General features: G+C 47.5%; 1 protein-coding gene across 5 annotated transcripts in view; it reads left to right on the forward strand.

Annotated features, from left to right (window-relative positions):
- The window catches only part of SDK1 (sidekick cell adhesion molecule 1), a 659503-nt gene that overhangs the window by 380288 nt on the left and 253606 nt on the right, over positions 1–25609 (forward strand). For all 5 annotated transcript variants that reach the window (XM_058442285.1, XM_058442281.1, XM_058442284.1 and 2 more), the window contains one exon: positions 4382–4518. In XM_058442285.1, the coding sequence (XP_058298268.1) occupies positions 4382–4518 (137 nt within the window). The remainder of the gene's footprint in view (positions 1–4381; positions 4519–25609) is intronic.

Genomic DNA, 25609 nt, shown 5'->3' on the forward strand with positions numbered 1-25609 from the left:
ATCTCAAAAAAAAAAAAAGAATGTTTGTGATTCATGGGAGGAGATCAGAATATCAGTATTAATAGGAGTTGGGAAGAAGTTGATTCCAACCCTCGTGGATGAGGCTGGAGGGGTTCAAGGCATCCACAGAGGAAGTTGCTGCAGATGTGGTGGAAACAGCAAGAGAACTAGAATTAGAAGTGGATCCTGAAGATGTAGCTGAATTGCTGCAATCTCATGATCAAACTTGTCCAGATGAGGATTTGCTTCTTACAGATGAGCAAAGCAAGTGATGTGGGACGGCATCTACTTTTGGCAAAGATACCGTGAACATTGTTGAAATGCCAACAAGGACTTAGAATATTGCATGAACTTAGCTGATAAAGCTGTGGTAGGGTTTGGGAGGATTGACTCCAATTTTGAAAGAAGTTCTACTGTGGGTAAAATGTTATCAAACAGCATCGCATGCCACAGAGAAGTCTTTCATGAGAGGAAGAGTCCATTGATGCAGTAGGCTTCACTGCTGTCTCATTTGAAGAAATTTGCCACGGTACCCCCAGCCTTTGGCACTCACCACTCCCCACCACTCCGATCAGTCTGCAGCCATCAGCATCCAAGCAGGACCCTCCACCAGCAAAAAGATTGTGACTCACTGAAGGCTCAGATGATTGTTCACGTTTTTTAGCGTAAAGTATTTTTAAATTAAGGTATGTACATGTTTTTTAGGCATAATGCTATTGCACACTTAATAGACTGCAGTAGAGTATAAACAGAACTTTTATATACACTGGGAAACCAAAACATGTGTGTGACTTTCAAATTGCAATATTCACTTCATTGTGGTGGTTGTGAACTGAACCTGCAGTATCTCTGAGACATGTCTCTCTATCACAAGGCCCTTCACATTATGAAACAGGTGATATTGAACACAAGAGATATTATCGAGGGGATTTTCATAGAGGGGAGAGACTGAAACTGGAAAAAATCGATATTTCCTTCCAATGCTTGAGTCCTGTGATTTACGGAAAAATCACACTTTGCACTGGGTCATCACACCGAGTGTGACTTTGAGCCAATGGAGTGACTTCGGGGGACAGTCGCAGAGAAGGATGCATGCGTCTCTGCACATCATGGGCACTCAGGTCCTTGGGCACTGCCAGGCGGGTAGCTCTTGCCGCCTACACTAAACACCTCAAGACTAGTTTGCTTTCTGAGTTTTTAAGTATTTGTTTTTAATCTTTAAAAAAATCTTTTTACATCCCTAAATCTCAGGCTCTTGCGAACACTTTTGCTGTCGAGTGTGCCTGTTTCTGGTAGATCCTTCTCATCCGTTGCTTGTGGTCTGCTGGCAGGAAGGAAATCAGAAACCACTCCGACTAGAATCACATCCTAGCTGAGAGGGGGCAGAAGGATGGAGAGACATGTGTGAGCATATTCCAGGGACTGTGGGAGCTGACCCCTGGAGGACAGAAGCAGCCCAGTGAGTAGCCTCCATCTAAGTGAGTGTCTGCAAAGTACTGCAGCCTCAAGAGAAACCTACCTGGACGATGGGTCGTTTCTGTGTGCACTCTCACCTCGGGCTAAGAGAAGCATGATTTGAAATCAAGTGCAAGAGGCCATGTTTTCAGCTCTGTGGGAAAGACAGACTTTTAGAATTCAGAATTCGATCAAACATAACCCCCTCGAGGTCATCAGAGAAAGTGTGCAGAGACACGGCAGTTTGTCAGGGGTCACAGGTCACCCATTCCTATTGTCTCCCAGGAGCCTGTCCACATCTTATAGGATATGGTCACCTGACCCGAGAATGTCTGTTTTGCAAGTTTTGTCCTGAGCTGGCTGTACACCCTCTCCTGCCCCGGCTTGTCTCCGACTCCTACTATGTGTGTCTGCAAAGCTGCCTGACTCCTCGAGCCTCCAACCTACCTTTAGTTTCACGGCCTGTCTCCCATCCTGACTATTACAGATGATCATCTGACATTGTGTCCAGTCTGTGAGAACGGCTTCCAGTGAGCTGCCCTTGGGGTCCCAGAGCCAATGTCAAAAAGACATCCCAGAAATTGTGAACATAAGCTCATTCCTGGTCTCTCTGTGCAGGCCAGTGCATTTTCCCTTGACCCTGTCTGGCCTCTCTGCCACCCAGGGCAAATCCTGCATTCCTACCACCCTCACTGACCCCAAGCCTCCCAGAGTTGAATCATTGGCCACATGGTTGAACCCAGTCTCCAGCCCCCTCCACTTCCCAGAGGTCAGAAGGCTGAGCCGTCACCCCTGGCTCAAAGCCCCAACCCTCTAATCTCCATGGTTGGCCTTCCTGGCATGGCCAGACCCATCCTGGAAGGATCTCAGGGCCCCCCATGAGTCCCCCCAAGAAGCATAAGCTCAGCTGTGGTCTGAGAGGCACACCATCGTGGCAAAACCCGTCCCAGTCACTCAGGAAGCTTCAACGGTCTAGAAGTTCCATCTCACATCAGATACATTCTTTATGATAAACTATCTTACTTGGCTATGTCTGTCAGATTTATTCATATTTTCTTTTTCAGGTGGGACTCTTTCAACAACTTTGGTTTGGTTTCAGACCAAACCGATTCAGATTGCAGCAGGGGGAATAGGAAATGGGGCTTGGGAGAAGTAGAATTGATATTTCTATCCTGGCGTTTCCACCTCTAATGGAGATTCAGTTACTGGAGAACTCAAATAGAAATGACAGCTCCGCCCAGGTGCAGTGGCTCATGCTTATAATCCCAGCACTTTGAGAGGCTGAGGTGGGGGAGGATTGCCCGAGGCCAGGAGTTTGAGACCAGTCTGGACAACATAGTGAGGCCCTGTCTATACAAAAAATAAATAGAAGAAACTAACAATTCCTTTTCTGATTCAAAACTTAATTCACAATTAAAGAGAAAACAAGACAACATCCTGGGCTCACATTTATTCTTTATCGCACTAATGTACAATGTAGTTGCAGTCTACATTAGAAATATTAGTATGCTTATAAATGGTGTGCATGGATTAGAGCGGTGTTTCTTAGGGAGCTGAAAGCACAAAACAGCTTAATAAATTTCAAAATGTAATGAGTACATTTTTAAAATTAAAAATATCAAGTATAATTTTGGCTTTGTGTTCTGACCTGTATGGGTCAGCAGTACCTGATGTCTAAGAGACCAAAAGCTGGTTAGCGGTGAGCTGGGTCACACCCAGCATCCCCTCTCCCCGGCACTGCGTGGCAGCGTTTATGGAGGGGCAGCCATCCAGAACAGCCCCGGAACGGGGTCCTGCCCCAGATTCAGGAGACGTGAAGGTTCAGTATGGGGCCCGGGCAGCTCATGATTTTAAGGTTATAGACTCAGCCTTGGTAGAAACCACGTAGTAGCGTTTTGCAGCTTTGTCACTGGTAAATCCCAGTAAAAACTTTTTTTTTTTTTACTAGTAACTTATTTAAAGAATTTATTCGCTTTAATTGCATTTCCATTTCATAGCCTTGCTGATGTGTTCTTTACCATTTCCATGGGATTTTAGTGAGTGTTTTCACCACACTTCCTTTTAGGTGCTTCCTCCAAATCCCCATAACTCCAGCAGAAGACATAATGACAATGTAACCTCATGCTGTCAATAAATGCGGCAACTGTGTGGTCTAAGAATACATGCGGGCATTTTCGCTCATAACTCCAAATGGCTAGTGTTGGAAACGTTCCCGTTAAATGTATCGGGCCTTTTCCTGTGTATGTGGCATTTCCATGACCAGCTTCTAGTTGTAAAAACAAATTGTTGACCATGTTTCTCAAATTAATGTACGTGTAAGCCGGGCACGGTGGCTTAAGCCTGTAATCCCAGCACTTTGGGAGGCCGAGGCGGGTGAATCACGAGATCAGGAGTTCAAGACCAACCTGGCCAAGATAGTGTGAAACCCTGTCTCTACTAAAAATACAAAAATTAGCCAGACGTGGTGGCGAGCATCTGTAATCCCACCTACTAGGGAGACTGAGGCAGAGAATTGCTTGAACCCGGGAGGTGGAGGTTGCAGTGAGCCGAGATTGCATCACAGCACTCCAGGCTGGGCGACAGAGCGAGATTTGGTCTCATAAAAAATAAAAAATAATAATGTATCTGTAAACATCTGCGTCCCCTCCCCCTATTTATGTGACAGCGTCAGTACTTGTTTTGGTAGCAAGCATAAGAGTTCAATGAAATTATGACCAGAAAACAAAGTAACAACTGTGAATAATGAAGCTGGGTTTTGTTTGTCTTTTTGGGGGGGAAGAGAGTTCATATTTGGGATTGGGGCATATTTTATGTTCTTCATTTCCCAAACGTGACACAGCAGGGCGGTCTGCTGTAAGAGCTCAGGCTCACCATGGATTCTGATGTGTGTTTTCTTCTTTCTCCTTTTCATCCCATTCGATTCAAGTGAACTGCCTCATTCACCTCAGAACCTCCTGGCCAGCCCTAATTCTTCCCACAGCCACGCCGTGGTGCTCTCTTGGGTCCGGCCCTTTGACGGAAACAGCCCTATTCTCTATTACGTCGTGGAGCTGTCTGAAAACAGTAAGTAGCAAAATGAAACTGTCACCATGAATGATAATCAGATTTTTGTGTGTGCTCTTAATGTCCTTAACCTTTACTTCTGGGTCAGACCCAAAACAACTAGTAAAATGCTGTAATGCTTTACAGGGTTTCAAACACAGCCTGCCCTTTAGGAAAGAGAAAAAACCATGTAGGACCTGAGAGAGGGAAGGGAAGAAGTCTTTAGTTAGAGGGGCTCTTGGGGGAGAGTGGATTTGGGGCCCCATGGGAGGGCCATGCACACAGGACTGCCCCGAGCAAAGCCCTGCACAGTGTCACTCCCAGGGCGAGCTGGAAATGGGTTAACAATGCCTGCCACCTGGGTGACTTGAGAGTTCACTGCCACCACCACTGCTCACGTCTGTGGAAGGTTTTCTCTGGTGTAGACGTGGCGCCAAGTGTTCAACATCCTCTTCCTGACTCACCTTCCAGGACCTCTCTGCCCCTTTACCGCTGTCCTTGGAGCTCTTCTGCATGAAACATGCTCCTTCCATGGGCCACTCACAGCCTTGGCTCTCCTCCAGCCGCCAAGCCCTCCTTCCCTTCTCTTCCTGGCTGGCTGGGTGACGTGTCCCCCGCCATGTGCACCCACTCAACGTCTCTCCGTTCTCCCTGGAATCTCTTCCTGGGAAATTGCATGCGTTCTTGTGATTTTAAGTGGCGTATTTTCCTTGATGACTCAAACACTTATATCCTTCACCCAGGCTTCCAGGATCACTTATGGGGCCCAGCAACTTGACATCTGTATCGGGTTGTCTCATGGCCTCTCCAACTTCTTCCCACTGCATCTTTTTAATGTTTTGTTTGTTTGTTTGTTTGTTTGTTTTTTACTTCACTCCTGCAGCCACACAAATCTCTGCTCCCAGCACCCTGCATTTCTGTATTCCTCTGCTGGAACCCTAGGAATGGTCCCCAATTCCTTTCCCTGGACCCCAACCCCCACCTCCACACCCCCTGCATCAGCAGTCCTATCAGTCTGTTAACTAGGATTCTGATCCCCTTCCTCTCTGCCTCGGACCACTGGTACCTCTCGCCAGGACCACAGCAGCAGCCTTCCAGCCGGCCCTGTTTCCTCTTCCAAACCATTCACCTGCCAGCAGCAACACTGATCTTCCTAAGATATACCCAGACCAGGCCACTCCCCTGTCCACATCCTGCAGGGGTTTCTGCTGCATGCAATGTAGAAGCCAAATGCCTTGCTCCCTGTGCAGCCTCGAGTCACCCTGGGCTATTGTGCTCTTTCTCCACACCGGTCAGCCACACGGGACACATGAAACTCAATGCGGATTTTATGTTGACTCCCTGAATGGGCCAAATATCTCATCTCAGGGCCTGTTCCTTCCCCTGCAAACCCATAGAGCTAGATTGTCACCCTTCATGATAGATAACCCATTACCTCCACAAAGAAGCTCTCCAGCATGCCAGCCCAATTTCACCTTTTGTTTTTTGTTTGTTTGTTTTGAGATGGAGTCTTGCTCTGTCACCCAGGCTGGAGTGCAGTGGCACAATCTCAGCTCACTACAACCTCTGCCTCCTGGGTTCAAGCGATTCTCCTGCCTCAGCCTCCTGAGTAGCTAGGACTACAGGCACCCGCCTCCACACGCAGCTAATTTTTGTATTTTTAGTAGAGACGGAGTTTCACCATATTGGCCAGGCTGGTCTTGAACTCCTGGCCTTGTGATCTGCCCACCTTGGCCTCCCAAAGTGTTGGGATTACAGGCGTGAGCCACCATGCCTGGCCTCCGATTTAACCTTTTAATACCTAAGCTGGCAGCCTCCGTCTGTTATCCCATTTGTATTAGTCCATTTTCACACTGCCGATAAAGACATACCCGAGACTGGACAATTTACAGAGGAAAGAGGTTTAATGGAGAACTCACAGTTCCACGTGGCTGGGAAAGCCTCACAATCATGGTGGAAGGTGAAAGGCATGTCTTACATGGCGGCAGACAAGAGAACAGCGCTTGTGCAGGAAAACTCCCCCTTGTACTAACCCTCAGACCTCATGAGACTTGCTATCAGGGGAACAGCACAAGAGAGACCTGCCCCCGTGATCCAGTTACCTCCCACCGGCTCCCTCCCACAACTCATGGGAGTTCAAGATGAGATTTGGGTGGGGACACAGCCGACCCACATCACCCATCCTTTATTCCAGCTGAGGATCTCCTTCCCTGAGCCTCCCCCAGGCAGAGCCAGACGCAGGTATCGTGGCTGTTACCACGATCCACTTTATTCGGCCTGTGGTTGTCTCCCGATGACACTGGTGTTCTAAATGGGTCCCTGTTTTCAGGACACCTAGGAGTGGTGCACTCTCGGGTGCCCTCCCCTGAAACGCAGCTCCCCGTGGGTCCCTGGCGCTGCTCCCTTCTCTGGGCAGATTCAGCCTGGGTTCTGTCGTGGCTCTTCCCAGCTGGTGCCAGCCTGTACATGCCTCCTGCAATTATTGACATAATTCACTTTATTTCTCCTAATTACCTTTTCTACACCCTCGCCCACCCCTGGTAGAGGTTCCCTTCTGATGATACTGCATGCTCACACCACAGCCACACCGTTTGATTCCCATTGCATAGCTACAGGAATGGATGTGCAGAGGCTGTAAGTCACGGTCACCTGCCCACGGTCACACGGTGATGGGAGGGGAAGATGGGATCCCTGTGCCGTCGGACTCCGGAGCCGGTGCTCATTGCGAGTGTCAGGCTTCCGCAGAGGAGTCTTGGGGAGCGGAGTGTGCTGTCCTGCACTACAGTGGGGCTTCATGGAGAGGCCGCACTTGGGCATCGGTCTGTGTGGACATGGAGGAAGCCACTCTGTGAATCTGAAGAACCATTATCTGAGTTCTGCACCACACAAACCAGTTCACCGAGGGAGGGCCCAGAGGCAGTGTGTTATTCCAGGTCTTGGGCTTCTAAGGTTACACCCTCCAGTCCTGGGCACCACCGCAGAGTGAGGCCAGAGTCCAGGCCCTTCTCCCCCTTGCGGGGGCATCTCTGAGGCCGGAGTCCAGGCCCTTCTCCCCCTTGCAGGGGCATCTCTGAGGCCGGAGTCCAGGCCCTTCTTCCCCTGCGACTCCCACTCTGGCCTCTTTCCTCCCAGTGACAGGGAAGGATAGAAAGCAGCCTGTGTGCAGACGGCCATCTTAGCTTCCACTCAACAGCTATGACCGAACAGGGAAGGCCAGGGTGTTACTGATTCAGATAACCTCTGACAGAAGAGTTTCCTGAGGATGGCGTGGCCATGCTACCTGTACGTAAAACGGACTTGATGGTGATCTGGACGGAGAGAGCGGGACAGGGGAGAGCTCGTGTCACCTGAATTCTGGTTCGCATCCACCCTAAGGACAGCCCCCATCGGGCACTATCACCTCGGGCGTCAGGACTGTGTCTCCTTTGTCTTGGTGCCCCATTCCCTGCACTTAGTAGGTAATCAGCAGACGAGGTGAAATTCATCTCTCCACTGGAGTCCTCTTGTGATGGACTGAAAATTATAGTCATGGACCATATTCCAAAACAGAGGCGTTCTACCTTCCCCCGTTTCCATGAAAGAAGGCATTGCTTTGAGATGCCCGGCCAGCACTCTTCTCAGCTGATGGCATGACTGGCTCCTCCAGCCAGTCAGCTTGCCTCCATGAGAAGCAGGTTTCGTGTGTAACTATCCAGCCAGCCACCCATTACAGCGGTGAATCCAGGCTGGGCATCTGCTCTGCACTCTACTCGGTGCTGGGTGCTGGGTGCTGGGTGCTGGGTGTTGGGTGCGGAGCTGATGTGATCAATCTCCACTGTGAACAGCAAGGAGACGGTCAGAGGCACCGATGCAGCCTCCGCGTCGCACGTTCCCGGTGAGGTACGTACATGGTAATGTGACTGTATAGAAGGCAAGTCAGAGAAAGTCTTCAAAGAAGATGTGACATGAGACCTGGGCCAGACGGGCGACGAGGGACAGCGTCAGCAAGGGCCCCTCAGTGCCAGGCCTCCAGGCTCCGTGGGAAACAGCTGCCATGAGATGGGGCTGGGGCGTTGCTGGCGGCATGTATTGGTGTTACCTAGGAAAGTTCCTCTTCCTTCTTGGTGGCTCGGATCAAATATCACTTCTGCAAGTCCCATTACGCCCGGGCAGAAATGGCTTTTCCCTCTTCAGGGCCCCCATGCTGTTCTACATGCTTCCCTTTGAGCAGGTGCATCATAGTTCCTGGCTTGTGTCCATCTCCTGGCAAGACTGGGAACCCCTTCAGGGCAGGCGGGGTCCGTGTGTTGGTCCTCTGTGCTGTGACATCAGCGGAGTGCCTGGCACACACAGGATGGCTCTGTAGGTATCCAGCTGCTTTATTTCACTCAGAAGGGGACAGAGAACGTCGGTCACCCCATTAGCCTCTGGCTCTCCTGAAGCTGGCCGGCATCCGCAGCTCTCTTTCCTTCAGAGCCTGGAGTGTGGGTATTGTGGCGTGCAGAATCTAGAGTAGGTGCCATGGTTGCCTCCTGCCTGTTCTGATTTCCACTGTGTGAAGGAAGCCCGTGACCTTGGCTGAAGCAGCCTGTGCTGCTACTGGCGCATTGGTCCGTGTCTTCCTGCCGTGGCAAATAGGAAGAGCACCACCATCATCTGGGCCAATGGTCTGGTTTTTATTTTTATAGCAACAAATGCCCTTAAGAAGCAGCTGAACATGCTGGCTAATCAGAGCCAGAAAGAACAGCTTAGCAGCAAGTGCACTAAAATGGAAATTGCACTTGGCCTGCACTCAGCATGTGCAAGTGGTCAGCACTAAATAACGCCATCTACTAGGTCTATCCCTCCGGCTACTCGGGAGACACTCCACAGCCAGCTCCTCCTGGCATGCTGACTGGGATGCCATTCTCCTGGAAGCCAGGGATCCCGCAAGGGCCAAACCCGCATGGTTTAGTGGCCGAGGCAGGCACTTGATAGCCTCTGCCCTGACGACATTCCTGCCACTGCAGAAGGGCCTCTTCCAAGCTCTATGGAGCAGAGCCTGGGGCTTGAACTGAGCCTGCATCTGTGTATGGGACTCAAGGTGCATCTCTGGATGGAAGATACACGTGGCCCTCTGCAGGCATCCCAGGGTTTGCCTCTGTGAGAAGTTTGATGGTTCTCCTGTCCCAGGTGCCTGTTTAGTAAGCCTGGGGCTCAGAGAGGGGCAGTAGTGTCCTAGGCCTGGGTCAAGGCACCCACCTGGTGGATTGAGGAGGGCAGAGGGTCAGGCCAGGTGGCGGATGAGGGAAGCCTGGGGGATCCCTGCATTGAGAGAGTGCAGGGATTCTTGATGGCTTGACAGTGGGGACCCTGTGACCAGGCTGAGAATTCTGTTGAATAATGAAAGCATTTGGCCCACTCTCTAAAATGCTTATCGATTATGATCAAGAATGATCTTTCTTTGAGATTATTATGATCCTGTGGAGGAAGACTGTCAGGTAAGAATTGTGAAAGACTTTGCAGTGTGCCATTAAAAGGATTACTGGGTGTCTCATCTAGCGCCCTTCAGGGTTATCTGATTCGATAGGGATCCGCGCTTTCCATCGTCTTTGGGCTACTTATCTTTGTAAATTGTAGAAATCTTATAGTAATGCACTTTGAGTAATGCAAATTTCTTTTCCAAAGAAATGCAAATAAATGCAAATTTTATCCTGTAGAATATAAATATGGCTATTGCTCTGCAGATACTGACCAGTTTTGCGTCTATTTATAAATTCATTTTAGCACTATCCATATGTTGTGGGCTGTTTGCTTTCTCTTTTGATACAGTTGAAACATCTTACTGGTTCCCTCATAAATTAATGATTAAACTAAAATCTTTGATACATGTTGATTCTATCTTTGCATTAGAGCCATTATTTTACCTTCTTAAAAATTTATTCATTAACATGAGTGAGTCGGCATTGCAGTGTTAGAAATGCAGATATTCATTTAATGCAACAGTTGCTACCAGTTTCCACAGCAACCTTGACATTTGGGAGAGGCCATCCTAGTTCTCAAACTGAGCCTCTGCGTGTTTTCCTTGAGCTGGACAAAGGCGTCCCATGGCTGAAACAGAAGAATGGTGGCCTTCTACCAGTTATCAAGAAAAATTAAGTCTTTTTCTTACGATTTTTATTTCAACCTTAACACCTGCTGTTGTATGTCTTGTGGCAAATGCTTGCAGGTAACAAACATACTTATATTAAAAATTCAGAATCCTTCATTCTACTCAGTCCTACGGTTAGTTTTTTAATAGGATGAGTGTTCATAATTGTGATTTTGTATTATACCTTGTAATATTTACATTTAATTAAAATGTAAAATACATTTGTACTTTTTATTATTCAAGTTATGCATGCTGATTAATAAAAATTTAGAAATCCCTTAATGCACAAAGAATAAAAATGACCACTACAGTCCCGCATATGTTGAAAGCCAGCCCTGCACCCAAGCCCTTGGTCCCTCCCGCAGCCCTTCCTCCAGGACTTGGCTCCCTATTTATTTCCTCTCTGTGTTCTGTCTTCAAAGCTCTCCCTCTCTCCTGGCTTCTTCTGCCTCAAAGGACTGAGCTCTGCTAATTACCTGCACCTCCTGACTTCTCACGTGTTCTATCTACTCTTCTCTCCTGAGGCCATATTGTCGTTGTTCTAAAGGACAGAGCCAGTGAGCTCCACTGAGTCCACATCCCCTCAGCTTCTCTGCAAGCCATGCTCTTGATCACTCCCCCCACACAGACCTCCTTGTTCCCAGGACTTGGCTTAAGTCTTTCTCTTCTTTCTTCCTTATTCTCTCCTCTCCGTCCATTTTCTCTGACTCATGGAAGACTCTATTTCCCCTCCTGCCCCTAAAAGGTTGGCATTCCCTGCTTTGTCTCACTCATACACTGGTCTTCTTATCACACATGCTTTTCTAGGGATCTCATGTTAGTCCGTGGTTCACCTTTGACCCACACGCCATAAGTCCCTAATGTGTATTTCTAACCTAGACCTCTCTGCTAAGCCTCAAATTCTTGTAACCAAATGTCTTCCAGACATCTACACCTCCATGTCCCAGGGGCTTATCAGACTCCAACTCTAAAGTAGAACTCATCATCTGGCCCCAAAGTTGTTCCTCTTTCAAGTTAGAGATGATGTCAAGTCTGGGCACAGCGGCTCACACCTGTGTTCTCAACACTTTGGGAGGCCGAGTCAGGAGGATCACTTAAGGCCAGGAGTTTGAGACCAGCCTGGGCAACATAGCAAGACCCCATATCTACAAAAAATTAAAAAAATAGCCAGGCGTGGTGGCTCATGCCTATAATCCCAGCTACTCAGGAGGCTAAGGTGGGAGGATCACTTGAACCCAGGAATTCAAGGCTGCAGTGAGCCATGATCGCACTAAGGCACTCCAGCCTGGGAGACAGAATGAGACTTCATCTCAAAAACAAAAAAAAAAAAAGAGAGAAAAACATAATGTAATTCTTGACTCCTTCACTATTAATTCTCCCCAACAAATAAATGAATAAACTTTGTGGGGTTTACCTCATGCATTTTTATCAAAGCCACTGCCCTGCCCTTCTTTGTTGCTGCCACCACTGACCCTAACTGGCTGTTGCCCATCACTGTGATCCACGGATCTGGGATCCTCAAATCCATCCTCCCTTGAGCCACCAGAGCTAGCTCAGTAATGCAGGAACCTGATCGAGTGATTTCCCCTACCTGAAGCCTTCCAGAGGATCTGCAGGGAAGCCACTGCTGGGGCTGGGCAGGAAGGCTTCCCCGCACCAGCTGGTACTGCAGACATGGCCCAAAGCCTCGTTCCCAGACCGTGTCCTCCCTAGGTTGCCAGCCCTACATCTTCCGTATAGAGGTTCTTGTTCCCTGAAGAGGGGATTCTAGGCTTCTTAGCGTGGTAGCAGCACTGTTTACTATCTCACCAGCCCCTGCCTCTCCGATTTATCTCCAGCCGCTCACCACTCTGCTTTTCTTGCTTCAGCAACAAGGCATTGCTCCAGATTCCCTGGGGACACCAGATATTCAGTGCTGCCGCACCGTTGCTCACCGAATCTGGGAATTCTCTCCCTGATCATGCCCCGTCTGCCTTTGCCTCAGCATCTCCTTTTAAGCATTGCCTCTGGTCTCAAGGTGCTACCCCATCTCCCCTAGGGGTGCCACACCCACCCCCTCCCCTGGGAGCGCCGTCCCCATCCCCTCCCTTGAGGGCACTGTCCTCATCTCTTCCTCTACTTGTGTTGTCCCCAACCCCTCCCCTGGGGGTGCTGACCCCAACACCTCCCTCCTGAGTTGCCTCAGCAGTGCTGAATCAACCAATTGGCAAACAGCCTTTAGGGCACCAGCAAAGGCAAGATGGCAAAACTAGTGCAACTATCTAGAAGGAAATCATTTGAATGATCTTTCTACTCCAAATGCGCAAAGATATCCTCCTGTGTCTTCATTCAGAAGGTTGAGGGTTCTGAGTTTCGGGTCTTCTGAGGGTTGTTTTAGTTTGTGTTTCGACTGCTAGTATTCTCGAACCCATTCTGCCAAGTCGATTGGCTTTGTGCACTTTCTCTGCTATGATCTGTTCATTTTCTTTGCCCCATTTATCTATCCAAGGCCTTAGGGATTTTTTTTTTCTGTCATTTGTGACAAGGATTTTTTCAGTTTGCTTTTACCATTAATGTTTGTACATTACTTTTTGACATACAGAAGTGTTTGATTTTTATGTAGTTAAATCTATTGATATTTTCCTTTGTCACTTCATTACTTTTGTGTTTGGATATTTCAACACTCTCAACCCTAAAATGAGAATTCTTACAGGTTTTTACCTTGTTTATAAAGGTTTAATTTTTAATATATTTAACTCTCTAATTTTTCTGGAATTTAGATGTGTTATATACTCTGACATACGACTTTTCCTTTCTTTCAAATGATCCATTTTCCCAGCATGATTTATTGAATAATCCATTTATTTATGGTGTCTCCTTCTTTGTATATTCAGAGGACCTGTTTATACAAAAGTCTGCTTGTGGATTATTTAGTTCCATTGATTCATTATCTCTTTTTCTGCCAGTTTTATAGTATTTTAATTTCTTTACTTCCAAAATGTGTTTTAATAACTGATAAAGCAACTGTCAACTTTTCAGAATTTTGTTATTACTTGTCATCATTTATTCTTCCAGAAAAAACTGAAATTATTTTGTTTCAAAAGTAGTCCCATTGAATTTTTAATCATGTTAAACCTATGAATTGTTTTATGAGAAGTGACTTATTAGTAATTCTGGTTTTCCATCCGGAAAATAATATGCATCCCTATTTATTCGGCTGTTTAGTGAGGTTTGCAAGTTTATACCCATAGGCTGTATACTTTTTTGTCAAGGTTGTCCTGAGATTTTGTCTCATTGCTACTGTAAATAGCAATTTTTCCCCATTTCATCTTCTAATTAGTTATTGTAGGAACATAGGAAAACTACTGATGTTTAGATATTTATTTTCCATTCAGCCGTATTCCATATTCTTTTATTATTCTAACGATTTTTCCATTGTTCTTCTTTGTGTTCAAGGTAGACAATCATATCTTTTGCAAATAATAAAAATGTTTTCTTTTTGTTTTTCCTATCTTACTGTGTTGGTTGGAATAATTTTAAATAATTGGCATAGTAATGTCTCTTGTGTTTTTCCTGATCTCAGTGGAATGTCTACTAGGATTTTACTGTTATGTGTGATATTGATTGTTTTTTATTGAGATATAATTTGTATGTAACAAAATGCAGAGATCTTAGGGGAGTTTTGACAAATATATACAGCCATATAGCCCACACCTCAAACAAAATACACGTCATTTACAATATATTCCAGAAAGTTCTTTGTGGCCCTTTCTAGTCAGTCTAACCCCTTCTTCTGACTTCTGTCGCCATAGATTAGGTTTGCCTGTTTTTGAACTTATAGGAAATTGTTACGAGATCTTTGGAGTGTTGCTTTTCTAGCCAGAAACCTCTGTGGCTGGTGGCGCTTTTGTCCAAGTTCTCATCCTGTATCCAGGAAGAATGAGGTTCACAGACAAATGAAGGGTGAGGAAGATGAAGAGGTGCTTTACTGAGTGTCAGGACAGCCCAGAGGAGCCCCGCAGTGGGTGGCTGCTCTCTGTAGGCAAGTCGTCCCATCATGTCTGCAGCTCTCAGCAGAGAGGAGGCCTGGAGTGGGTGGCTCCTCTGCCGGCAGCTCATCCCAACAAGTGTTCAGCTCTCAGCAGAAAGAAGGCCCTGGAGAGGATAGTAGCTTCTCTCTGCAGCTGGTTGTCCCAGCGTCTGCAGCTCTCAGCAGAGAGAAGGCCCTGGAGAGGTTATTCCGATGTCTGCAGCTCCCAGCAGAGGGTAGCTCCTCCTTACAGCTGGTCCTCCTGTCATCTGCTCAGCTCTGGCTGAACCCAGGGTTTTTATGGTCTTCAGAGGGGAGGAAGTGCATGCTGATTGGTCAATGGGTGACCATGAGCGGGCCTGGAAGAGGCACCACAAGTTCCCACTCCAGCCAGGGGGACTGGTAGCCCTGCCCCCAGCCCCCAGGCCCTCACTAGCCTGAAGGTGGGGCCTCATGGAGACCCGCCTTCTGCCCAGGAGTCTGTCTGCCTCCTACTGGCATTCATTGGCACTCATGCTCACCCTGACTTTGCCCCCAGATCAGAGCGGGCGCCAACAACAAGGAGAAGTCAGGCAGTGAGAGAGGCACTTGCAAGCCTGCGAGGGCAGGGGGTCTTCCTGGGTCCCCAAGAGTGCAAGAATGCCTGAGTCTGCAGCCGCGGGTTTTGGCAGCTGCAGCTGCGCCCAAGAGGGCAGGGATCCTGCCCGCTCCCAGCCCCCCAAGAGCACAAGGAGGCTTGGATCTGCAGCCACGACTTGGGCAGGGCTCCTGCCTGCTCCATGGAGTGGAAGTCCCAGGTCTGCAGCCACGGTTTGGGCAGCTGCAGCGGCACCCAGGGAGCTCCCGCCCCAACTCGTAAGGGGCAGAGCTTCCACTTGTCCCCGGCTCCTATGGGCTTCTTGGAGCGAGCGGCCCCGGCAGCACCTCCATGCAACAGCTGGCATGATGGCAGCAGCAGGCTGTCTAGAGCAGCTGGCTGCTGCCATCAAAAGGAACATGATACTGACTTGAATAAGCAGTTTTGTTTATCATGTAACACATTCCTTCCATTCTCACTTCTTAGGACTTTTTAAAATTATGTAGGGAAATGTTTTATTTCTAAGCAAATTATTCTTAAAATCACAAAATATTACATTTAGAAATACCCCTACATTTATGTGAGAGAATTCAGAAGATGAATATGCTTCAGGCTTTTGGGAATTCATGCATTCCCAAGGCCCTGCCCCCTGGACAGATTTCAGAGCTGATGCTCTGAGGGACATAGTCTTCATCTATGACTCTAGGTTCCTAAGCCTCAAACCTGAAATAATGTACTTTTCCTTAACTCAGAAAGAAGCATTGTTTTCTATGAATTTGGAGTTAATCCCATATCTTCATGTTTTCTAACAACGTGCAGGAGGAAGGACACTTCTGTATCTTCCACATCACTCACTGTCTTCCACATGGAGTTCTGTGCAGTCGGCATCTCTGCTGCCTAGGGAGTGCTGGCTTCTCTGGATGAATGTGGGAGCTTCCTTTTGCAAGTGTGCCATCCACGTGTCCCTTTATGCCTTGGCTACTAGGAAGCCCAAAGCTAACCTGAGTGTCCAACTGAAATATCTCAGTCATTCCAACTGCTTAGAACATCTCCATCTCTTTGCATTCTTCTCCTTTATGAGTTTGATTTTGGTTTTGTTTGTATTTGTCATTGTATCACCCAATTGTATGCAGATTTTCACTTTAGAAGATCCTTAAGCTCTCTTTAAAAAATAGGAGATATCTCTCCCCAAACATACACACACACGCACACGCACACACACACATATCATGTCACCATACTTTAAGGGCAGGCTCATGTGAAATGAGCCATTGACCTTCTTTCTCTCCTTTATTTTCTTTCTCGCCATTCCCTTGGGTACAGAGCACAGTCACTTCTGGCAAGTCTGCAAATCATGCATCCACTCCCTCCTGACAGCGTTAGACACCAGGAGGTACCAGAAAGAGCGTGAGGTCTATTTTCTTGGCAACGAACACTCACAAAATTAAATCACAAATCCAAGAATATACGAGGGGGCATTGGGTAGTATGTGATCGCTTGCCAGGAAAGTGGATCTGAGAATCAAGACCCTCAGGGAAGGGGGGTTCCCTGTGGGCAGGTGTGGGCATGGAGGCCCTTGGAGGTGGTCCTTGAGCAGAATGTTCAAACGGGCAGTATTCGGATGCCCTGGTGCCTCGGCAGGGAGCTGGTGGCCAAGGACTCCAAGGCTTGGATACAGGGCAACAAAATGGGAGTTCAGGAAATTTCCCAGTGAGTGAATTAGTAAGAGCAGAAGGATCTCTGAGCAGGAGAAGCTGGAGGCTGGAGGCTGAAATGGACTGCTTTATAAAAAACAATTTTCTAACTAATAATGTATTTTTAAGTACAAAGTAATACATGCACATTGAAGCTGGAGAAATAGTAGATGATGTATAAAGGAAGAATTCTTATCTCACCCCACCGTGAGTGAGCACTGCTAGCAGCCTCGGGTGCATCATTCCTGGCTGAAAAGGGACGCCTGCGAGGGACAGGCAGAGAGGGACCAAATGATGCCAGACCTGAGTCTTGTACAACAAAGAGCTGCACAAAGCCGGGAGCTAGGGAAGGTGGTGTAAAAGCAAGTTTTTAGCGAGATTAACCTGGCAGTGGCCTACAGGAAGCTGTCTGTGAGGCTCAGAGAGTGGAGGGGAGCAGGAGGCTGAGGGCCTGGAGCAGGAAGGTGGTCATTCCTGAATTGCTGATGGGGTTTCCCTGGGAAGGAGGGGGCCCAAGATGGCCTAGAGCCCCAGGCCTGGACCTGGAAGCCGGAGGCCCGCTGAGGAAACCGGTCTGGGAAGAGCATTCATGAGCTTGACTAGAGCATGCTGAGGCTGAGATGATGTTCTGGGGTTCAGGTTGCAATATCCTCCGGGCAGCTTGTCCCTCCTCCAGCATGGAACGTTCTGGTGCCCACGGTAGCCTGATGCTTTTTTGTGCCTCTCCGCCTCTGCTTTCTGAAGCACAGCTTGGTTTTGTCAGCTGCTGGGCCTAGACTAGCTTTTGGAGCACATTCTCCAAGGCCCAGTGCCTCTCCTGAGCCCCTCCCCAGCGTCTTTGCAGGAGAGATTCTTCCTCCACAAAGAGAATCTCTGAGCTGCATGGCTGGGTTGGTTCTTTCTCTGCCACAGGTGCCTTTTCATGTAGGGAACCCATCAGCCATCTCCACACCACTCTCCATGAAAGCTGCTCCTGGCTGTCACCGCACAATCTATTCAACATCTCCATCCCCTGTTGCTGTTATGGACTTAAAAGCTGATGGGCTTTGTGCTGTTTTGCTTGCCAAAATGGCAAAGAGACTTTGTTCTTCATGCTTCAAATGATTTTAATGCTGTCTTTGAAACACACCTCACACAGGCGTTTTCTAATGGCCTCGGACTTTTTGGGGAGTGTTTCATATTTTAGCTTGTCTTTCTTTGGGCTTTTGCATATTAAGCCTCCCATGCATAGCATTTGTCTCCATTTTAATAAATGCATATCTGGGGAGACAGTACCTGTCACAGGTGTTTATGAAGGGCGGACCATGTCCGTGTTGGGGGCCCAGAGGGGGCTGAGGTCTGCTTCTGAGTTCACTTCCTGTTAGCTTCCTGCCCTCACCAAGACGAGGTGGGGGTCAGAGAGCCCAGGGTGGCTCCCACATCCTTGGTTGGTCCTCACCTTCTGGAATCCTCTGGCCCAGGCTGTCCCACAGGATGGTGTAACTTCCTGCTCAGGAGTGCCTGTGGTGAACGCACGGTGCAGAATACAGCATGGCTCCCATAGCTTGAGCTCCAGGAGGTCAGGCCAGCTTCCATCCCGAGAGAGACCCTGGCTCCACCCACTGCCTGCCAGCCATCTCCAGCCCGTTGCAGGAGTTTGCCACCATCGGGATAGGTCTCCCACCCAAGATCAAGTTCCCCAAGCTTCTGGATGTATCCAGTCACCACTTCCAACCTCCTGCGCCTTCTCTGGAGGGAATGGCTTCTCCAGCACGTTGGCCCACACCTCCCGGTGAGCATGTGTCTCCCCTTGGGTCCAGGTCAAAGTCTGGCCTTGGTGGGCCACCTTTGTTGTCTTGACCTGAGGCTCTGGAGGCCACAGTGCCCTGGATGTAAGCAGTCTACGGCCTCAAAGCCTGTTCTGGGATCATTTTGGCTGCATCCATTAGCTGGGGGTTTCATGTATTTCTAAATATCTCAGCTCTTTAGTTCTTAACTTTTTAAGACAAAAACTTGGTGCATTTTGATCCTGAGCTTGCAGACCTTTATGGTTTCTCTAAAGATATATACAACAGAGAAAGTCTTCCCAAAGGGAAGGATATCAAAATGTATTTATACTGTCCACTCTGTGGTGTTTTGTTTTCGGTAGAAAGTATCCATCTATTTCCTACTCTTTGTTCCCCCTGTTCTATGAAGTCTTTGTCTGGCCTAAGCCTCTTTCTTTCTCAAGCATCCTTAGTGGTTTATCTCTGTCACTCCTGTGGCCTCTGTCTTCTCTTCCAGGGTTGCCACGAACAGGTCTGTTTCACAATGTTCTTTTCAAATTGTGTTTGTCTTAGATGTGTTTCATGCCTCAATAGAGTCACATTCATCCGGGGGCCCTCGCAGTCCCCTTGCAGGAGTACAGTCTGTTCTACAAATGTATTTACCAGCTTAAGCTTGGAATTCTACAGTGCCACTAAAAGTCATGCTCCTTTTGTCATTGTAAGAGTTTTTAACTAGAATCCTGCAGAAAATGCTTTATATAACCTTTGCATAACTAGTTATTATCTATGCTTCTCTTTTAATGACCAGATGAGCTCTGACTAGACCAAGAGAAGCTTTTTCGTAGCCCTGGCTGTGCCCATCTCTGAGCCCGGGCTCCAGCCTGGAGGGGTGAGTGGCTCAGAGTAGGAGTGGGTTCCGAAGCCTCACCCCAAGCAGTTTAACTGCATGGAGGCTGAAATTCTTTGTTGTCTGGGCTTTCAAAACTGTGTTATTTCTGTTCGTGTGACGACAGTAATTTAAGGGCACTTTAATATAGTGGAGGAAATGTCATTCCTTCCACCAAACTATTCTCAGTAACTCACTGAGCTGAACACTAAGATATAGGTCGGAGTCTCCAGAAACGTGAAAGTAATTACCGAAAGCATTGAACAATGATGAGAATGGTTTAAAAAAACAAGAACTGCAGTATGGACCTATGCCTGTTTCATTTCAGTTCCTTCCCATACTCTTTATTTTCCAAAAATTTTAAGTGAACTTCTATTATTTTTTATGGTATAAATGTACATACACAAACATATATATACAAATACATATACACACAAAATATACATAAAACTTACCATTTTTTACCCCTTTAAGATGGAAAAAAATGTGGTTGGGAGATGGATATCTGGTTCTCAGGGGTGGATCCAGGTTTTGCTGTGTAATTTTGGAGCTCTTGTTAAGAAAAATAATACAAAATTGAAAGAGCCTCTGCTGGTACCCAGGGAGGGCCCGATGTGATGGGAGCCAAGAGCTCCAGGTCACTCTGTGCATCCTCCTTCTGGGGCTGGCATGAGCTTCCTTCCTAGAGGGCACTGGCAGTGCTGTTTGCAGCTCATGGAGCCCTAGCCCTTTGCTGCTGCTCCACCCCGTGGGCATCAGGCCCCCCCACCACTGAGGAGTTCGGTGTGAGCCATGTCTGGGATGCCTCATCCTCCAGGCTTTAGCCTCAGGAGGAATCCCAGTGGCTTTAACCCCAGCTCTCTGACAGCCCTCACTCTTGTGTGCCTGGGCACACGCATGTGGACACATACACATGGATCTGCTCTTCTCATGCAAAACACATGACCTTCCACTGCAGGTTCCACGCAGGGCCTCCTAACCTGCCGCTCCCCTGCCTGCTCTGGACCAACCAGTCATGATAGGTCTTTCTTTTTTCTTACTAAACTTTGTATTTTAGAGCAGTTTGGAGTTCACAGAATTGTTACAAAGATGGACCCCCCACCCAGCTTCCCCTGTGACACTAGTGTGGTGCCTTTGTCACAGTCAGCCCACAGTGACACCTTATTGTTCACTGCAGTCACTGCCCCCTTCCGAGCTCCGCAGTCTCTCCCTGATGACGTCTTTCCCGCTCTGCTGCAGGATCCCGTCCAGGATCTGTTTTGTAGAACGTCACTCAATCGGGATTTGTCTGATGTTCTTCTTGTAGCTAGACCGGGGTTATGGGGGTTTGGGAAGAAGACCAGCGAAGTAAAGCGTCATTCTCATCACATCACGTCAAGGGTGGACCCTGTCAACGTGACTCATCACTGCTGATGCTTGATAGACCTTCCAGACATGGGGAATTTAACCTGATCTGTGCCTAGGGCTAGACTCTCAGCAGCACCTGTATTGAGTGTGCAGTGCCACCCTAAGGAATGCAGCCTGCTTATACTCGGTGTCTAGAGAGACAGTCTGGTGTGGTGGAGGGGAGCCTCTGATTAGCATGAAGCTTCCCCTCTGAGCTCCATGGCGGGGGCCCTCATGGGCATTGCTCCAAGACAATCTCATCTTCTCCTTCATCTCTGTGACCAAGCCCTTAACTTCGCAGCTTTAAATCTTAGGCAACAATGAGATGCGGAGTTTGCACAAGGAGCATTAATGGTGAGTGGAGAGACCCTGAGCCTTCACTCCATCCATTTCTCATGTGGAAATGAAGATGATTGTATCCCCCTCAAGGTTACTGTGAAGGTTGAACGTGGACACATGCAGGCATCAACAGTAGCTCCAACGGAGTGGGTGCTTTTGTTCCACAAACACGTATTGAGCTCCTACTGTGTGTCAGGCATTCTTCTAGTTGCTGAGGACCAAACAGGGAATAAAATAGATCCCAAGGGAGCTTAGCAAGTGGATAACTCTTTAAATGGATCACCATGATTATTATAAGCTAATACTTATATTTCAGGAGATTCAATATGCAGACTGTTGTAGCAAAAACAGTAGTAGAATTCAAATTAGAAAAATAATAAATTTGCACCTAATTTTTCCACTTAACTGTAACCTGGGGGAACTATCCTTATTTTAATGAAAGCATGCTCATTCTCGTTCATATAAAAATGCAAAGTAAAGCATCAACCAAATTACATTTTTCACCCACCAATAGACAATTACAGCAGTTATAAAATGCTCCATACTGGCAATGCTGTGACAAAAATAGTCACTTTCTAAGAACTTTTTATTATTAAAAGTACTAAATACACACAAAAATATAGCTCCAACAGCCAATAACATTTTAACCATGTTTATTTCATCTGTTCCTCACTTTTATTTTGCCAGAGTGTTTTAAAGGAAATTCCAGAAATTACGTCATTTCATCCCTAAGTGATCAGTAAGCAGCTCAAAAAGTTGATTACACCTAACAAAATTACTAGTAGTCCTTAATATCACCTGCTATTCAGTCTATATTTAATTTTCCCTAAGTATCTAAAAAGAAAGGTCTTTTTACACTTGAACCAGAGTCCAAACAAGGTCCAGCCATCGTACTGGTTGTTTTGTGTGTCAGTGTCTCTTCATCCACAAAACCCCCACCTACCTCCCCGCTTCCTGCCTGGGCAGAGGCCATGACAGTTGTCCTATAGAAGGCCCCAGGTCCTAGATTAGGATTCTGGTGACTCTGGTGTTTAATTGGTTCCTGCACTTTTTGTTTTGTTTGGTTTTTTGAGACGGAGTCTTGCTCTGTCACCAGGCTGGAGTGCAGTGGCGTAATCTTGGCTCATTGCAACCTCTACCTCCTGGGTTCAAGCGATTCTCCTGCCTCAGCCTCCCAAGTAGCTGGGAATACAGGTGCACGACACCATGCCTGGCTAATTTTTTGTATTTTTAGTAGAGATGGGGTTTTACCATGTTGGCCAGGATGGTCTTGATCTCTTGACCTCGTGATCTGCCTGCCTCGGCTTCCCAAAGTGCTGGGATTACTGCACCTTCTTTATTGCCTGGAGACTGGATTTGAGCTGCCTTCCGTTTCCAGGTGGTTTCTTTTCTTAGAGAGAGAGAGAGAGAGAGAGAGAGAGAGAGAGAGTGTGTGTGTGTGTGTGTGTGTGTGTGTGTGTGAATACTTCTTGGGTATTGCCGATACTTCCTGCTACATAACCCAAGGAGGCACATGACACCAGCTGCTCCGCTTCTGGTGATGTTGAGATGGAGCCACTCTAGATAGATGCCACCTGTGAAGTTCAGCAGACGTTATTTAAACTTCCCTGAGTCTTGGTTTCCTGGAGTGAAAAAGAGGCGTGGTAAGACCTGCTTCCCAAGCAGGTTTCTGTGGCTACAGCCCTGAAAGCACTTCCAGGCTGCAAACTGCCACAGAAATGTTATGTATTAATAATATGACGATACTTTTGGCAATTAAGGAAAATCTCCCTGCTGGGCGTGGTGGTTCACTCCTGTAATCTCAACACTTTGGGAGGCCAAGGCAGACAGATTGCTTGAGTCCAGGTGTTCAAGACAAGCCTGAGCAACATGGCGAAATCCCATCTCTACAAAAAATACAAAAATTAGCCGGGCATGGTGGCGCACACCTGTGGTCCCAGCCTGGGTGATGGAACATGACTGAGGCAGGAGGATTGCTTGAACCCAGGAGGTGGAGGTTGCAGTGAGCCAAGATTGCGCCACTGCACTCCAGCCTGGATGACAAAGCGGGACCCTGTCTCAAAAAAAGAAAAGAAAAAAAAATCTTCTTTCAAAAAACATGTTCCTTCTTCAGACACCTTTAATTGAGAAAATGATAATGCTCTTTTTTATTGGAAAAAGCTTCCAGTACATTTTCAAAGATTGGAAACCACCAGCTTTTTAAACCAGCAGCTAACGCGGGGTTGTGATTCATTCCTCATGATTCTCGGCCTTGCCCCTAAGAAAACGAAAGTGTAGTGATGCCCTCTGTAGAACGGAGCCTGGCTGGGGAAGTGTAAAATCCCTCAGTCTTCTAGATCTAAGAGTCCCTGAAGGGGAAGAAAAAAAGTATTAAATGTTTATGGGATGGTTTCCTTTATCAAAAGATTCTTCTACCTGCCAGCCTCCAAGACAAGCATCCTGTGGCCCTCTTCTGTAAGGACCGGCTGGGGGAGGACCCTTTTAAAGGGATGTTGCTTATTGATTGTTAGGAACATACTTGCTATTTAAATTTTAACAGTTCTCAGCAAGCTTGCAATTCCAGAGCTTGAGAATGAGCAAATCCTTCCCAAAACAATTTTGTGTGTGTGTGTGCAAATCAGGGTGCCCAGAGATGGATCGGTTTATTTGTATTAGCTTTCACTTTAATCTCTCTTCCTGCCAGACCTTTTATCTTCTAGTGGAAGAGGAAAAAGAATAAAGAAAGAATCCTATAGTTGCAGCAGGACTGAGCAGAGCCCTGAGATGCAGAGGTCATTAATAGGCCCTGTTGTCAAATCAAACCAGGCAGCAGACTCTGGACCCTGAGGCTGGGGTTCTGGACTTTCAGGAGCTGTTTACACTCCTAGTGAACAAACAGCCAGGATCAGGCAGGGCCTGGCTGGCGGGATGGGGCCGAGGGCAAGAGGGCGACATCTCCAGGCTTGCTCTGCTTCTCCCACGGTCTGATTAATCGCCTCAGTCACCTGGTTACAACAGTTGTCCTCTTGACTGTCTCTTTCTGAAACGACGTTTGTTCACTGTGCCTGACTGAGCAGGTGAATGGCTCACTGCTAGACGCTGTGATGTCTGAAGGAAGAAAGGGGTGGAAGAAGAGCTTTACTGAGTCCAGTATCAGTCAAGCTTCCTGAGGGAAAAGATGGCATTCCTGAATGAGAGCAATCGAGGAGGACGTTTTAGAAGGGGAATGTTTGCAGAGGTGCAGGTGGAGGGGAACCACTGTTCCCAGGGGCTGGTAGCCTCAGAGCGGGTTTCACTCTAAGGTTCAAGAGCCTGAGGCAGTTGCAGAACCCCAGAAGGAGAGATTGTGTAGGGTGGCTGCTTGGAAAAGAGGGAGACCCTTTGGATGAAGGACCTAGGTAGCCGCAGGCAGCCTCCCAGTGAGGAAGGAAGAGCCTTACATTTGCTCCCCTCATCTACAGGAAGCCTCAGGGCAGGAGTCCCCAGGACAGAGCTGGGTAGGGAGAGTGGAGTGTGGATCTAGGGAGAGCAAGCTATCCAGTGCCCTGGGCCAATCTTACAGCTAGATGCTTTCAATGTAAGTTATTTCATACTCAGGGAGTCTTGGGGGTTATATATTATCACCCCATCTTTTCATTATTTCCTTTAATTTGTTTTTTGAGACAGAGTCTCGCTCTGTCACCCAGGCTGGAGTCCAGTGGCGCGATCTGGGCTCCTTGCAACCTCCGCCTCCCGGGTTTCAGCAATTCTCTGCCTCAGCCTCCTGAGTAGCTGCGATTACAGGCACCTGCCACTACGCCTGGCTAATTTTTTGTATTTTTAGTAGAGATGCGGTTTCACCATCTTGGCCAGGCTGGTCTTGAACTCCTGACCTCGTGATCCACCCGCCTCAGCCTCCAAAAGTGCAGGGATTACAGGCATTGTTTTAATATTTAATGGTAGTAAAACACACATAAAAAATTCATCATGTTCACCGTTTGTAAGTGCACAGCTCAGTGGCATTAAACACATTCACACTGTTTTGCCACCATCAACACCATCCTTCTCTAGAGTTATTTTCATGTTGCAAAGCTTCTGCACCACTAAACAATCACTCCCCATTTCTCCTTCCTCTGCTCCTCCTACTTTCTGTCTCTGTGAATTTGACTGTTCTAGATGTCTCATGCAAGTGGAATCATGAAGTATTTGTCTTTTTCTCACTTATTTCACGTAGTATACTGTCCTCAAGGTTCATCCATGTTCCAGCATGTGTCTTAATTTCCTTCCTTTAAAAAGCTGAAGAGTAGCCATTGTATGGACAGATCGTATTTTGTTTACCCATTCATCCATTGGTGGGCAGTTGGGTTTGTTAGGAATAACACTCAAAATCCTGGGGAAATTGAATACTC

This window comes from Hylobates moloch, unplaced genomic scaffold, assembly GCF_009828535.3.
Source record: "Hylobates moloch isolate HMO894 unplaced genomic scaffold, HMol_V3 SCAFFOLD_1, whole genome shotgun sequence".
Lineage (NCBI taxonomy): Eukaryota > Metazoa > Chordata > Mammalia > Primates > Hylobatidae > Hylobates > Hylobates moloch.